The 17,500-nt window shown below is 41.6% G+C and overlaps 1 protein-coding gene across 1 annotated transcript in view; it reads right to left on the reverse strand.

Annotated features, from left to right (window-relative positions):
• Positions 1-6,478, reverse strand: part of tbx5a (T-box transcription factor 5a) — a gene marked incomplete at both ends in the record, with an annotated part of 18,207 nt that extends 11,729 nt beyond the window's left edge. Inside the window, 4 exons of the mRNA XM_083669811.1 lie at positions 1,881-2,028; positions 3,687-3,806; positions 5,403-5,497; positions 6,332-6,478. Of these exons, the coding sequence (XP_083525937.1) occupies positions 1,881-2,028; positions 3,687-3,806; positions 5,403-5,497; positions 6,332-6,478 (510 nt within the window). The remainder of the gene's footprint in view (positions 1-1,880; positions 2,029-3,686; positions 3,807-5,402; positions 5,498-6,331) is intronic.
• Positions 6,479-17,500: the final 11,022 nt, after the last annotated feature.

Consider the following 17,500-nt stretch of genomic DNA (forward strand, 5'->3'; position numbering starts at 1 on the left):
ACCCTGTCTGGTGATGTGTGCAGTATCGCACCACCAGATACCACAGTCTTGTTTCTGTCTCTCCACCTACCTGGGACCAACCTACATATATGAAGCAGATGCGTTTGATCCAAAGCCACTCACAGTACAGTGAGTGTATACATGTTTGGAGTACACGGTCTCAGTGAATACTGAACCCACCACAACCGTAGTCTTGCTAGTGCTGTGCTCTACCAACTGAGCCAGACAGGACATGTTGCATGCAGGCCTCTCCACCTAACTGAGTATTCCTACATCACAATCTCCAGTATGTCAGAGACATGTAGGTCGCTTCCTTTAGTCTCTCCTAACTGGGACCAACCGACATCATGGACGACATGTTTCAGCTCCATGTCTGAAGCTAGTAATTATAAATCGTCTCTCCAAGTTATTTCAACCAGCTGGACCAACAAGCTGATGGAATATTTTTCTGGCCCCAGCACCAGTATTTCATTTATGAATCCCATGGTACTCTCTCGGCACGGCAGAGGGCAAGCCAGGAACCACTGCTACCAATCAAAAATGCATTCATGGCCAGAAACGTACAACACCGCTCGCATTCCGTCCGAGCTCCAATTTCATTCTACCAGCTGGGTTTTGGCAAGACAACAATCACTATCAATTCTCACACAGCCAACAATGCCACGTGATCATCAGGCAGAGATAGTGGTGTGTGTGTATGTGTGTGTGTGTGTGTGTGTGTGTGTGTGTGTGTGTGTGTGTGTGTGTGTGTGTGTGTGTGTGTGTGTGTGTGTGTGTGTGTGAGCATGTGCGCTTGCTATATGGTTCTTCGGTCACTGTGTCCAGAACACAAATTCAATCTCAGAACTAATTTGAAGAACAAATGCACTAGATGTGCAGTGATTCCATTGGAATAGTGGTGTCATTACCCTCCTATTACTTTACCTGTCTTATTTTTTTTACCATACAAATAAAGACAAACATTTTTTTCCCAATTGTTTCCAATTCTAGTCCTACTGCTATCAGTTTACTAAAAAAACCGTTTTTGTGAAATGTCTAGGGGTTCAGTTTGGGCTAATGTTCCGTTTGCACCCTTTTCTGCTATAGGACAACACAGTTTTGCTCCAATATAATAGGTGACCGAAACAGATGCTGTTCTCGATATAAATGGCTTGATTTAAGACATGGTGTTACCAACCGGCCTTCAGAGGTTCAAAAACAGCTAGGCTACAAAAATTGTAGTTTCATAGTTTTTTTTCTAACTCACAATTACAAACCAAATGTATAATCGACCATCCTGTAATTTGTACAAATGTATAACTTTATTTACTAGATCTACATTGAAATATGTAGGCCTATGCACAATCACTTCTTTATAACATTTTTGTTTACATTATTTGTACCATTAAGCTTGTTTTTTTATGTCAATTGTATTACAATTGTATTACAATCAGACCAATCCTCTATTCTCTGTTGAGTTATCTAATTTGGCCACTATGTCACCCACACCGCAAAGGCCGTGAAATCTCATGCCAAGAGCCATTTCTAACATAGAAGCAAATCGATGATGTAAGTGATGTTTGTGTTTGCTGCACCGGGTCAGACACGGATCACAAAACCCATGAGCCGGGGGAGTTCACATTGAGAGGGTAGTTCGTTAAAAAAAAGAAATGAATACCATAGGCTATCGCCTACCATCTCACTAGAACAGACATTCTCCCAAAACTATTTGGATGAATTTCAATCATTAGTAGGCTAGCCTAAATAATCAATGCAGATGTTGTTGATTCACAAAACAATCATGTAGCCTAGGCCACACAATATTCTTTTTTAAAAGTCATACTGTAGGTATCATGAGAAGTGCCACCATCATAAGAACAGACACGCAGCCTTAAACGTACGTGTCCAAACGGATCCAGGTGGTTGTTCGTCAGTTTCAGCTTCTGGAAGGAGACGAGCTGCCGCATCCAGTGGGCCCCCGTGGCCGGTGAGTCCGGGTGGACGTAGAGCCTCCCAGGCATGGCGGGCTCGGCCTTCCCGGTAACAGACCTGAAACAAACGTCAGCGTTTTTTTTAAGTCCCAATATTTTATTACCGATTTTAGACAGCAACATATGCTGTCTCAAGCTACACGCTTGAGTAGGCTAGGCATATAATGCAAGCCTAACTGCAAGCCTGTAGCTAACTAAAGTTTTCCTAAAGGAAAATGTTCATCACATTTGTGGTTCAAATATTAAGGGTAACCTAGCATTTTCTCAAATTGTAATACATTTAAAAGTGTTATGAAAATCTCCCTGTTCTCGTCTGAATGAATGACGATTACCTTTGGATTGATTATCTTTAACCAGCAATATGCTATTTTTAAGTGTGGCTTAATTTCTAGAATATACAACCCAGAGTGGAGATGGTATATATTTAGTATATAATAACCAATTAATAAAATTAACATTCCAAAAATGTTTGTTTCGTTTCCTTAATTCGTATTATATAGCTCTACGTCAACCTGGGCCTGTCTTCGAATGGCCTAACTGAGTTCACACCTACTACGTTGCAAAACAAAAACAAAATTGCTGTTTGTATGTAGGCTAAATTAAACTTAAAGCCAATAGATGATGGGATGTAGATAAGACTAATCTAATACTTTTCGGTGCGTGGCCGTGACACTATGGGGTTGTCATGGGTCAACATATTGTAATCGTATGTATATTGACATACAGCTATGTGACAACGCGGTTTTCCAAAGAAAGGAATAGTTGATCAAGAGCGGGGTTAATGGCAAAACGGCATGCTTCAGAGCATGCGCAGAACGGCTTGTCATCGGTATTGACACGTGATTATCCGGTTTGGAAACCGCTGAACCATTCGTGACCAAGGTTAGAGAGACAGGTGGCTTCATTCCGACGAGAGCCTCCCGATCGGTGCAGACGGAGTCACGCTATCTGACGTGAGACAATGAGATGGACATAAGACGTGTTTACGTTACATTGATGGGGAAAGAGAGACTTGACGTTCTAGAATGTTTGAAGAGATCGGCCTTTAGGCTACGTTTCACTCAACCATCTTAATTTGACACAAAATTAGCCGAATGCATTCGGCTGTAGGCTAATGAGCTAAACTTCCCAGCCCTTGCCAAGGACCCCCCCATTCCACCCCGAAACTATTTAGTGTTTTTTTTTTTAACTTTATACACGTTTGGAAAATATCACATTCAAGACTAATGATAAGGTAACGATTCAGATTGACGGGGAAGGCATTCAAACGGGAATATGAGCCAAAAGTTTGCCCATGCATTGTAGGCTATATGATGGTAATTAGTAAATATATTCAAAGAGATAATTGTAACCTCGAAGCATATTTTTGTATTTTGTATTCCTAATGCACAACAGTGTGTTAACATGAGACCGATACAGTGGTTATGATTTTACTTCTGTCCAGAAACACGACCCAATTATTGCGTAAGCCTAATCTTTACATATTAACCGTCAAGTTAAATAGGCTATAAAACTCGAGGGAGGAGCGAGAGGTTAGACTGCTCTCCCCAAACAGAACACTTCATTATGACGGTTGCAAAATATTTTGGATCTGGAAGTACAGTTGATAATTTGTTCGTATCATGTATGCAAGTAGGCCTACTTATTGTCATATGCTTGTGGATATTGGCATTAAAACGATCCCAGAGGCAGTTATTTTGTGAACGTTTTACACACCATTTATTATCGGCGAATTTGTAGCGATGGTCGTCCGCAGGCACTATATCCATCAGGAGGATATATTTTGTTTTGGGGTTCAGTCCAGTGACCTTCACTTTGAAGCTGGGGAACATTCGCCTGGAAATGAAGCAAGATACACGGTTAGTCTATATAGGAGCCAATTGCTTAGAAAGATAGATAACAAATGATTTGTTATTGATTGATTTGTGATTGATAATATGGAAATTATTGTTGCTATCGGCAAAGGTCGATCATTCAATAATATAAATTCTACAACTTTCTGAGCACAATTATAGATGCCTCAACGGCGCATTCAAGCCCATCTCAGTTTTACATTTGATGGCATTCAGGTCCAAGGCTAGACTCGGGTTCATGTACTTTAGGCCTAGCTTGTTCAAAACGCTCACTAAGGGGACACCAGTTGAGCCGTGTTAACAAAAGCCGAAGGATAACATGCGTATTTCTACAACAACAAATACAATTCACAAACAACAAATGCAAATGCATTGTTTTTCTATTAGGGAACCGACTGCATGCTTTTGTATCAAACTGAAAACATTAATTCAATTTGTTCTGAAGGAAAAGGTCCATGCTTGATTCTGGTTGACCGAAGGGGCCGAATTGTAGAGCTGGATGCTTTTTTCCTCACTTGGATGATTGTTCCATGAGGAACGCATGCATTTTGAATTCATTGAGAAATAGAGCGAATGCCAGAATAAGTCGTGCGGTCACCGAATGTAGGCCTAGGCTATTGAAATGACTAGGGGGGAAAGTCGCTCGATCCAGGCCTGCAGCCTACAGCAATAACAAGACACTAGTGAGTTGATGGGGAGGGGTAGGAAGGAGTGAGGAGGGAAAGTCTCAAGCCCCCCAAAAAGAGGGAAATGAATGAACGGAATATAAAGACGGCTTTATGCAGTAGTGAGAGAAACGTGAACCTGCCCTGAAGTGCACACTGGAAGGATACTGAGACAACATGGCCGAAATGAATAATAAATACGTGAGAGCCACAAGACGATTTGTTAACATGAGCAGAGACCACCGACCATCATGCATATTCAAGTTCACACTCAGCTCCAGTCAGCCAGTTTGACTATTTCAAGTCCTTGATAGTTTCTAAGCAATCCATGCAGGCAATTACTACGTTGTTTTGTGCATAGACCGACATCATCTCGCCCCATCTATGCCTATGTCTTGGAAACTAATTCGATAATATCTTAAAATATGGACAAACAATGAATATTATTATAACCTAAAGTAAAAGATAAGCTAACCTACTAATGCATCAAAACATACTGAAATACGTCTGGATAAAAACTTGGAAGGACTTGGATGATCCCTATAAGTTAATCAGACCAGCTTTGCCCTAAGCTTCTTTTTATTCGTACCGTGGTCAAGTACTATGACAGCACCAGATAGGCCTACATGTTGTCAAAACTATCAAAGCACAACATACAACATGAACCAATAATCCATAATCAATAATAATAAACGATTTATTTATTTATTATATATGCAACCGTAGCATATTTCTGTAGGCAAACCAAAACAGGCCTATAGCCTTAAAACGAGACTATTCATTTGTAAATGCACTCTAGAAACCTTAGGCTATTCAATATTTATTTTAGGAAGTTCCTGAACTTTTCATGGTCAGTATTTTCTATAGGCTATTGTAGTAACGTAGTGCAGTACGAACAAGAGAGTCTCTCTTACCGTCCGGCTTTGGTGATGATCATCTCTGTGCCCACCTCGTGGAACTTCGCCCACAGTTCCCTCTCGTGCAGGTACACTTTTATTCCTTCCATCCCCTTAAACAATAGATTTAGGAATGTCAGTATTAGCCTCCGTGCTGTTCAGACCGTTCAACAGGCGTGTGGCTACAGGCGACAGTGACAAAGGCCTCTACCCGAACTCTTACTCACACTGGAAGAGTTGAGAGGAAGGTCACCTCCGCAAAACTCTCCACTAACAACTCCTGTTATTATCAGGCGTGTTAAAAATATATATTATACGAGATTGTCGTTAGCGGTATCATTATGTAAAAGCCCATGGGTTGCTATGAGTATGCCTTTGTTATGATAAAGGCGAGGACTTGTTTTAGCTAATTAACAACAATTTAGGGTATGTCGGTGTAGGTCCTACAATTCAAGGAGAATGTCTGCAGTAAAAAGGTAGTAAATTCCTTTTTGTTTTTTTTAAAAAGTGGATATTTCATATTAACATTATTTTGAAATACATAAATAATGCCATCCCATGATATATATCCCATTGTAATACTATTTAATAAACATGTAATACAAATGCATGCAAAACAATTACAACAAAGCTAAAGATAAGCTAAAACCAGTACCAACTACTAAGCAACCAAACGAGCAAATTGACAAATCATAGGCAAAACGGTGACATATTGTAAAAATTGCACAAGCATAACAATTTCATAACTTAGTTTTGGGGTACAAAAATAGGCCTGAGAGGTTGACATTGGGTATAATTCTCACACACCTCGTTTACAAACGTCCATGTATGAATAGCTCATTTTCTGCATAACATATTTGACACGTAGGCCCACAGTAGCCCCCCAAGGCAGTGACATGAGACTGTCGGCCTAACGCAGAGCGGCTAGAGGAGTGCATGATGCTAACCTGTTGAATATATGTTTGCTGGGAGGATGGGGATTTGCTCGAAGTTCCATTTTGTTTTTCTGCTTTACTGTCACTGTGTACTTCCTTTGAGTCCGAACCGCTGGGAGAACTTTGGAGCCCAAAATTAGTTTCCTCCTGGTCCGCCATGTCAGGAGCTCCGGAGACCACGGCCCCAACTGTCAGATCGAAACAAAGGCGCAGTTCAACGTCAAATTCCCACTCCAAAATATGTCCCTTCATAACTTGTATTTAGTGTTGACATGACAAAAATAACATCTCGTTTGAAAATAGTTGTTGTGAGAAGGGTACAATTTGTTTTGACTTGACTAGGCCTTGACTAGACACACACGCGCGCGCGTGCGCACACACACACACACACACACACACACACACACTAATAACTTTAGTGTGTGTGTGTTATTAGGAATTTGCTAATAACCAGAATTAACTTTTTTATTTTGCGCCTATTAGCCCTAATACTTCTCTCATAGTATTATCAATAACATATCAATAAAGCATAGATATTTCTTAATTGATTCAACATATCTTATATTCAGTGTTGTTCAGGTTTTATACAACTTTTGGACATGAACAACAACAGTGAGTAGTAATTTAGGACTAATATGGCTTTCAATGACAGGCCTATAATGATTACGATGGTTAGCCTGTATTAAAAGAAAACCATATAATTCATAATTACAACAATAACAAAATAGAAACATAGCCCTAATAGCATAGAACATCCACAAATATAAATCAAATGGTCCTACTGAATATCAATAATGCTAACATCTTTGCAAAAGTCAGGATAGTGTCCCACTCAATGTAAGCAAATAGCTTGTTGTACAATTTCATAATGTGGACATTGCTATTTTGGGGGAGAATCACAAATAGTTACACAAACTAGGTTATGTTTAGGCTATGTCTTTATGTTTGGGACATGTATGTGTTCATAAATATGCACGAATAAAAGCTTAAACAATAGCATGAAGAGTTGGTATAACAACTATAACGACCACAAATATTAAAAGACATTTGTGTATCATTAAAGGGCACAGCGAAGCCAATAATAGTCAGATAGGGCATCTGTGTCTCAACGCGTCCATTGCAACAGACGGTTTTTCCACTACGAGGGCCTAAACTGACGTGAACTGCGATAACAATGACTAGTATGCCGAACTATTGACCACGGGGACGCGGGGTACTCGGTACAGTAAAAAAAAAAACGGGATTACCTTGTAACAAGACACGTCACGTTCAGTGTATTGAGTTATGGTTGCACAGCACAGCTCGCTTCTTCTTCCAAGAGTGTTTGGCGGAGAGTTTCCCTCAGATTTAATGTATAATCCCAATGTGAAGCCCGAAAAAGCTATCCTGTATCTCCATGGGTTGTCCCTTCTCTTCAGAGCGAGTCCTGATTTAATGCAGCCCGGCGATCGCGCTAAGATGCACGAGTAAAGGAAGGTTAGCAGTTGCAGAGATAGCTAAAATAACGCGTGCGGTGTTGCTTTATCGTACATTTTAGACTTGAGGACCGTGGTTTGGGAAGCCTTCACTGCTGATAGCACATAGCAGTATAGCGGTGTTCCAGGGGAGCAGGTCCGTCACCACCTTCTTCCCTCCCTCCTCCTCTCTCTCTCTTTCTCTCTCGCTCTCTCCCTCCCTCCCTCCCTCTCACTCTCCACTACCCACCAATGGCCCACAGTACGCGTTACGAAGCGGAAGCTCTGGGTCTGTGACGAGCAACGTAGTTTGGGTTCAGCCAGTGCCTGAATAGCAATGGTCTACCCAATGGTCTACCCCAAGTTCTCCCTGGTCCCCACCCCCAGTCCCTCGACCCCCTCTGTTCTCCCTCTAAACCTCTCCTTTGGACTAGCCTACATGTCTGCCGGAGATATTTTCCTACGGAGCAAACTCCTAGAAGTCACCACTGTCATTATAAAATGTGTTATTCACAGAAATAGCCGCAAACATAGCCAATTAACTCCCCAAAACGCACAAAAGCATTTGATGTGTGAGTATACACATTTAGACCTGATTATTCTAAAGATATGTTGGGGTATGTGCTTATAGCCTACATTTGACCTGTGCCATACAAAAAGGCTCAAAAAACACATTTTGAGATGGTTTGAAATCTGTAAACAATACAAAGAACAAATAGGATAAACGTTATGATCAAAACATTTTCGTCTTGAGCGATACAAAAATCATATGCAGACCAGAAGTATAGGCCACAAGATGCCAATATGCATGTAGCTAAAAACATTTTTTTGTATCTAGGCTACGCCGTGAATAAGATGCATTCGTCTGTCCTTCCATCTCTTCCCCTCGTCAGAATATGTAGAGCATTGGGCTAACATGGAGAGGGTCACGGCAAGGTAACCGACCGCATAGCGCTGTGCTCAGACAGGATCATCAGATTGAGGGAGTATATTTCATAAAAAGCACAAAAACAATTCCATAGATCCTCACTTCCATGAAAACACTGTCACCTCTTGGCGACCAAAAATAGCCTAAATCTGTGTTTACGCATGAATGACACAAATCACCTCACAAACAAGGCTATCCATTACGCGCTGGGGAATTTGCCAGATACATTTACTGAGCTTTTGCTTTTTGAATTCTCAGTGAATAATCTTAAATGCTGGTCTTTAATTGGGTACATTTCATGTTCTCTTGGTTGGTCACATCGACACTGTCTCTGTTTCACGTTGCTGTTCTATTGTTTTGGTGGTGAGCATCCTCAGCCCTGCACACTCCATTAGGTTTGATTTGCCTTCGGCTATTTTTCCCAGTACGCAGGCGCTCTGATAGAATCGCATTTTGGTTGACAGCCCATTTCCCTATGACTCAACTCACTGAGTTGTGACACGTTCGAGAGGGAAGAAGCGTGTGACAGTAGGGTGAAGCGCTTGCACTGGATTCCTCGGAAATCCACCTCACACCGAGAGTGGTAAACTATGACCCCATGATAGGCTGTTCTGCGTCTATTAAGTGGCTTGATGTCAATATTTAGACTTGTTAGATGTCAGTGGTTCTTACGGCAATTACCATAACCCCTCGGCTGGCCCACACGCCGGCCCCCACGCATAACACTACAAATGTGATGACTGACCGCTATCTTCACCGGTGACTCACAAATAGCCCATTTTATTGTCAAAATATGGTGCCTCACCAAGGTAATGTGGTCCCTGCATTGCAGGCGACATTGTGGCAGTTTTTGAAACTAACAACACAGCAATCGTTGGCCATCTTTAAATGTCACAACTCCGTGCCAATCTTTGTTGAATGTTAACGAATATTTATCATTTTAATATCAATTTATCCTGCCTCGCTGTCCTGCTCCCAGTGTTGAGATATATTATTTTGCATGACAACGTGTCGAAAGAAAATGTATAATCCATACACACAATGTGTGATAAACCGTATTGTACTATATGTTGACCTAACCAATAACCCGCTGGTGTATGGAGTATGGCCACCGGTTGTTTGCAATAATGAAATGTTAATCCAGCATGCTCTTGATAAAGTAGGGTTATTCGTATGCGCCCGGGGCAACTGAAGCTCAAGAGCTCTCTGCAAGATATGCACTGAACTGTGCGCCACATTCGGACGCCCCAAAGGCATTCCTCTTTCGATTTGGGCAGCCAAAATAAAGCAGCAATTCTAAGTGAGGTAGATAGGCTGACCTGGCAAAATACCTCAAGGTTGCCTTGGAGGAGAAAGAAGTGCACCCATAGTTTCATGCAAGAGGCCACATTTGGGTAAGTCAGCCGTTGTGTCCTCTGTGTTCAATTGCTATTTACCGTGCGGCTGCTAGTGCAGACACATGTTACTATAAGACTACTACCAGCCGTTTACTATAGCCTTTCACTGTAGGCCTAATAATGGACATATTCAGGACACTCAGGCACTGCAACATCCATGAGTTGGATGCCATTCAATGGCTAAATTGCCCGTAGGCATAGAACATACGAATGCACATTACTCACAAATATATTGTTCTGTAAAATAAATATTGACACAACCCATGTTTAAAGGGAATAATGCCTAATGCAAAAACATAGCATTTGAATTAACAAGAGGCTCTAGGCCTACCCTAAAGCAAAAAGTAATTGCGCAAAGTTCATGACAAGTGGGCATGCCAACTTGCACGTATTCTATCGTGAACGACAAAGGTCCCATTCATTTTACTGCAATATAGAATTAATTATATGTGCATTACCAAACGAAAGCGTCATTGTTATTTTAAAATACCTATAGGGGAAGGTAGCTATTGAATGTGTATACATATGTTGATCAAATAAATGCACAGTTCACCGCATTAACATCGCATGCCAATGCGCAACATGAGCCGGGTAGTCTATCATTATTCAACTCCATTATGTATAAAGTTAAGAGCACATACGATAGGAGGCAAACCATTGGACAATTTGGGATAATTTTATCTTGTTTCCAAATATATTATTTCAAATCATGCACGTTTTAGTCTTAGGTAGCGGTCATATTATTTCCCAGAACTAACTGACTATCTATATTGATCTATAATAGTCATACTGTACAATCTACTTTAAACATTTTAATAATAGTCTAATCATCATTTTCATCATCATCTTCATCATCATCCATGTCATCAACAAGATCATTTTAAAATTCTTCATCATCATCATCATCATCATCAATATCAAACAAGTGATGATTTGCATAATGGATATGGGACAAAGAGATATGTGTGGTTCTCAATATGGGATATTCATTTGAGGAAAAAGGAAGCCTATTATTTAAACTTTTTCTACTTCAAATGTAAATGTATATAAATACTATTCAGTCTGGAAAAGTATCCAATTAACTTCGTGGTCACGCACGTTCTGACCTCGGCCACATGTGTTGAAGTAAAAATTATGAGACAATCAATGTGGCTTTGTAGGTGTTAGGCCAGTTCCTCTCTTATTCGTTTCCAAACGAGTTTAGGCCATGAACTTTAAACATGCACAATATTACCTTAATATTGCATAGCTTTATTTCAGTTAATGGTTAACAAAGTTAAGGAAACAAGACTTTTCTTTATTTGTTCGATATGACACAACAACAGCATTTATTTGGAACTGTATTCTCACGACCAAGTGCAGAAACGCTTGGAGGTCGTATAGTTCAAAACCAAGTTAATTTAGGTAGTGTAGGTGGCAGCCAAGTGCAGCCAAGTGTATCAGGTAAAGTACCATGTACCAAACAATGATACAATTGTAATATAAAAAACTGGACAAAGTCTCTTAAATTGCCAATGTAGTAACTGAGTAAACATGTATTCTTTTTTTTTTGCTGATTAATATACCGTAGGCCTAGTCTAAAGTCTGTCCGAAAAGTTAAGAAATTGATGAAGCTACTTTCTGGCAATAAGTAATTAAGCAAAAGTGAGGTGTAAAAAAAATGCATAAACTACACGCTGAATTCGGAAAGTGAAATAACACAAGGGTTTAAATGGGGAGCTGAATTCCAATAAAATCATTGTAAAATCTATTTTAATCATGCCACCATTTTTTTCCGTGACAAATTTTCATGAAAGCTTATGACTATTGAATTTGTTGAAATACCGGTACACAATTCCAGCGCATTGATCGAAGTCAAGGGTCTACTGGTCTCAAAATCCGTCTCCACGTCCCCCGGGTGCACGTGAACCAAGCTGACGACAGAATTCGGTGCCACGCGGAGGTGTAGGCGACGGCACGAGGTGTGTTTCAAATATTTCAAATACGGCCTCGTGCTCAATTATCACTGGAAAATTATAAAGTGTGTAAAGTGTGTAAGCCAACTCTGCTGCGAGTTTTGGGAATTTTCAACTTTTAATTGTCAGGTGAACTTTTTTCGCGTGAAACGTTATCGATTTGTGAATTAAATCACTGCCCCGACACCATAACAAATAGAACCCAAGATAAAACTGAAATAAACCTATACAATAAAACCAATACCTATACGTTTTTTTTGCCACCCAAATTGGTTACCTTTGTGAGAGAATAAATAGATTGTAAACTAATATATGTCGTGGAATTATTCATAAATATGACCAGAAAACCTTTAAATCGTATTAACATTAACCCATACATAATTTATTTCCGAGAACGTGTCTTCATTACAATACTATTCAATACTTAACGAGCCATTAAGAAATATTGAACACATAGTGAACATTTGCACGAAAATGTATAGGCCTATTGGGATACAAAATAACAAAAAATGATTTTCATTTAGATTAATACTGGTCTTATCTTTAAGACGTCAGACAAAGCATTATCAAATTAATACTGAAATCGAATTAATCGAACACTCAGACTCGCACTTTGTGGAGTCGAAAGCGTGCACATGCACTACTGAATCAAACATAATATTATGAAATATGCTATAAATATGTTAGAATCAGAAACATATAATAGACCTATAAAATAAACATGTCACAATATCCATTCTCTTTAAAGGGTTAAATCCGAATGGATGAATGACTAAGGTCCATCGATCTTGCGGTTGGACATTGCAGTCAAGTTGGAGTAAATTAGGTCATTGATTGGTGGATGTAGCTCAGGAAAAACGGAATCAATAAATGTTTGCATGTGGTGATAGGTCAAGATATGAAAGTAGCACATTGTGATAGGCCACTTAACCCTTCTAGGAACCTGCAAAGCAGTAGTTTACACTTCAGTGGGCATGCACCCCTATTCATTGTTACTGTGTGATGTGACCCAACCTTGAAATAGTCATGTTCATGTAACAGTCAAGATGAAGAAATCCCTCAAAAACGTCCAAAAGACCACCACCTCACAAACAGTATTCAGGGTTGAAAAAACAAACCAACAGTAGGCCCCAAATGAAATACCACAAACTAATGTGAAAAGTGAGAAAGAGTACATTATCAACAAAAAATCCCAGAAAAAACAAAGCAAAAAAAGACATCAAAACCAGTTGCAGAAACCCACACAGTAAATGTGGATTCCAATGTTGTACATAGTTCAGTCACTGTTGTGTAAACACGATCCACTGTAAACCAGCATGATAAGGATTTAACAAAGCCGTCCTACCAAGCTGTTCGGCGGTGCACTCAGAATTAATACGGTCCCCAAAATAATTGGGAACTACGTCCCCTGTTTAATGAACAGTGTGACATTTTGGGGTCCCCCCCACCCCCACCCCCACCCCCGCCTAGGAGAGGCAAAACTACAATTCCCACCTATCCGTGCGATAATGACGATGCTCGTAATAATAGAATAATTTGGGGTTGAGTCACCGGGTTCTCCCAGCGGGGGGAGGAACACTAAATAGGTAAACGGAGTGTCTAGACAGAGAGATGGACGCATCCGGATTGGCTGCAATGTGAATTACCCTGCGGACAAAATGGAGGTCTCATTTACAACACAATTAATCAGCTGATTTAATTCAAACACGATCAGAAAAGAACAAATGACAGTGACGAAGCTGCACTCGAACGAAGTCCAACTGATTTGAGTTTCATTTGAATTCAAGTTTTGAATGTGTCACAAAAAAACATTCAAACACCTCACGGGGTAGAATTCAGTCCTGTAAGAACTCTCCACCGACACAAACACACACACACTCACGCATGCAGACGCAGACAAACACACACACACACACACGCACACACTTGAAGTCTACACAGATCTGTGTGTGATCTCGATACCTCAGGACCATGCAGTGTGTTTGTTGGCTGTGTGGTCTGATACACCCGTTCCATGTGGCGTTCCAGAGGGTGATGGATGTGCCTGCGAAGTGTCTGGAATCTAACCGGAATTCCACAGACAGGCAGGTGAAAGCCATCGGTGGGTAACCGCGGGAACACCGTGCCTCCCAGGCGGAGGCGAGGAGAGCCTCTCCGCAGCACCCAGGGGCCAGCTGGGGTTTGTGGGTGAAAACCCAGCCGCTGTTTGGGTCACTGGAGCTGCATGGGGAAAGTGGGAAAGTACAAAAGCTGTGGTGATTGCTCTTTTCAGGCTACAGTTAGTTAGCCTCTATGGCCGGTCTCCAATCAGCGAGGCTACAGTTGGCCTCTCCCATGCGTGACAGTGTAATGGAGGTTGTCAGTGATAGCAGGGACAGTGCAGTCAGCGCGTGACTCTGATACAGCATATCAGTCTGGGTTCACTCACCCTGGCCTACCTCAGCAGTGGCATTGTCCTACTGTCCTACATTGTCCTACTGTCCTACATTGTCCTACTGTCCTACAGTCCTACATTGTCCTACATTGTCCTACTGTCCTACATTGTCCTACTGTCCTACATTGTCCTACTGTGAAGACAACTACTAGTCTCTATATTCTCTTCTTACTCGAATGCAGCAGTTCCCAAACTTGGGGTCCCCTGAGAAAATCTAAAACTAACCTCTATGATTTGATAAATAAGACACAAACAATGTCTAGGTATTGCACTTGTAGCCTATATTGCAGTGTTTTGGGGTTCATCTACTACCAATCAGAGCATGTTTTAGGGGATTAAAATAGACTTGGAGATCATTATTATGTTATGAAGTTATTATTAATGAAGTGGTTGGGGGCATTTTGGGCATTGGGGTCTTCAAATCAAAAATGTTTGGGAACCCCTGCTCTAATGGGCTTGCATTTCTCTTAAAGGTTTCCAATTCAAACATCTCAACTATTACACTCACTGATAATGTTATCAATATTGTGCATTTCTCCCTTCTCATGAGTGGAGATATCTGTGGGATATCTGACTGGCAGAGTGCAACTTTAAAGACAGTTTGTCACCTTTAAAGACAGTTTGTCACTTTTAAAGACAGTGTGTCACCTTTAAAGACAGTGTGTCACCTTTAAAGAGTGCGTCAGAGCCTTAGTTTCATGGTATAGCTGAAGTATGTTTCAGTCTGATGTAATGAGTTGGACGTGATGTGATGTGTCCTGAATGATGTCTCATTTGGCTGTCTGTCTGGTGCCCTCCTTCCTGATTAGATCCCATCAGAGAGTCTCTCTTTATCTCTCCACCTTCTCTCTCGATCTCTCTCTCTCTCTCCTCTCTCCCCCCCTCCCCCCCTCTCCCTCTCCCTGATCTCTCTATCTCTTTCTCTTCTGACACTAGTTCCTCCAGCTCCAGGCCTCTGTCAGAGGGGGAACACTGTCCTCTTCCTCCCCAGGATGGATGGACGGACCCTCCATGGCAACAAATGGCCGTCCTTAGCCTTCCGTCATGGGTCTACTCTCTCTTTCTCCCCCCCTCCTCCTCTCCTCTCCCTCCCCCTCCTCTCCTCCCCCCCTCCCCTCCTCTCCTCCTTCTCTGTGGGTTTACGCTTGTTGCTTGTTCCACTAGAGACGCCGATGATAAGGTATCTGACGGCAGTGTTCAGAGGCAGAGTCCCACACACACACACACACACACACACACACACACACACACACACACACACACACACACACACACACACACACTCACTCCAGCCTGGCAGGCTGCATGGCTCTAAGCTGTGCTGCAGCCTGCACAGGGCCCTCCGGCCCCTCTCAGGGGTGCTGGTGGTGGGGGGTGGGGGGGTGGAGGTGGTGGAGGTGGTGGTGGTGGGGGGGGGCAGGGGCTGACACATTTCTGCTAACAATCACATCACACACAGGGACCCACATTCCAACTTCCTGATCCCTTCCCCTTCCCTACCTCTCTCCCGTCCCCCCACCACAGCGTACCTCCACAGCCCTCCTCCTCCCCCTAGCTGGCCCTCAGTGGAAGTGAGCCGTTGGACGGGTCCGACCTTGCTCCAAGTGTAGGTGCTGATCCCTGAAATATCAGTCATAGTGATAGTCAGTGTTGGGGAGTCGTCCCACTACATGTAGCTCAACTATTACTTGAAATACATGTTGCTGTAGCTTGGTGACAGTTAAACTAAATTCAAATCTTGAGTGTTTTCAGGAGTTAACTACTTTTTTGCTGTGTCGCAGTGTAGTGAGCCACTGTAACTAATCACTACCCCCCCCCCCCCCCCCCGAAAAACAAATAATAGGAATTTAACTATTATTCCAGCCTTTGAACTTCAAATATAACACTTTGTTCCACCTCACTTGTTTTAATCTTTCTCAGTGATTTCAGGGCATTTCGGTTGTAACTGGCTGTTTAGACAAAGTAGTTTAAATGTAGTGAGCTAATTTTTCAAAGTAGCTTTAGTTTGACAAACTATATTTCTCTCAAGGGTAGCTTTAGTGTAGTTCAACTTCTTCCCTTGTAAAGTGATGGTAATTTAATAAAATACATTTTCAGAGTAGCTTCCCCGACACTGGTTATAGTCAATCTACATTAGAATTGTAAACAATAGATAGCAATTTCTGTGACAACTTAAATTGACGGTCATTGTGATTGAAAATAGATATAAAAGGTAATTGAAAATATATAAATTATAATAGCAACACACATTTATTCCATGTTCCATTCTAATTGTTTTCATTCTCAATCACTATGTATTTCTACTATGTCATGCCCTGTTCAAATCTATTGTTTTTTTGTCCCTCAGGTTATAGCGCTGTGTCTACATGCCATATACTCTGCTGCCCTCTACTGGTCTTTCACCGCTAGTTCGCTCACTGAGGACCGTTGCATTTCGGGTGTTTCCTGTGAAGATTTGGTGATGTTGTCTGCTAAAAAGGCATTCAAAAGAATCGTAAAATGATTGAATCGCAGGAGAACACAGTTCACTAAGGGCAGAAACAAAATGGCTGTATCCAAATGGGGAATATAGGCAGACAACGACCAAGCAGAGAACAGTATTACTAGTTTATCAAACCACCAACAGGTCAATAGTGAATGTTTGAGAGGGGGGGTTCAGACTGGGTAGGTATACGGTAAGGTGAGAGCCATGGGAACCTACTGGTGTGGTCTGGGCCAGCCTAGGCGGTCCTCTCAGATCCTGGAGGTCTGGGGGTCGTCGTCTCTCACTTCCCTTTGAGGTCAGGACAGGACCGGGGTTGGACCGCACTGCAACACAACCTTTAACATGTCTGCCCAATGCGCTAGACCTAGACAGACTGAGGTAAGTGTCGTTTCCAATACTGGTCTAAGATCAGTGTCAACAACCCCAATCCGTATCTAAAGTATACGGTGTCAAAATCCGACACTGACCTTAGATTTGCGGGAATAAGGGAAAATGTCATTCAGGTAACTGATAAATATAAATCTTGAA

The sequence above is a fragment of the Argentina silus genome (genome assembly GCF_951799395.1).
Source record: "Argentina silus genome assembly, chromosome: 5".
Taxonomy (NCBI): Eukaryota; Metazoa; Chordata; class Actinopteri; order Argentiniformes; family Argentinidae; genus Argentina; species Argentina silus.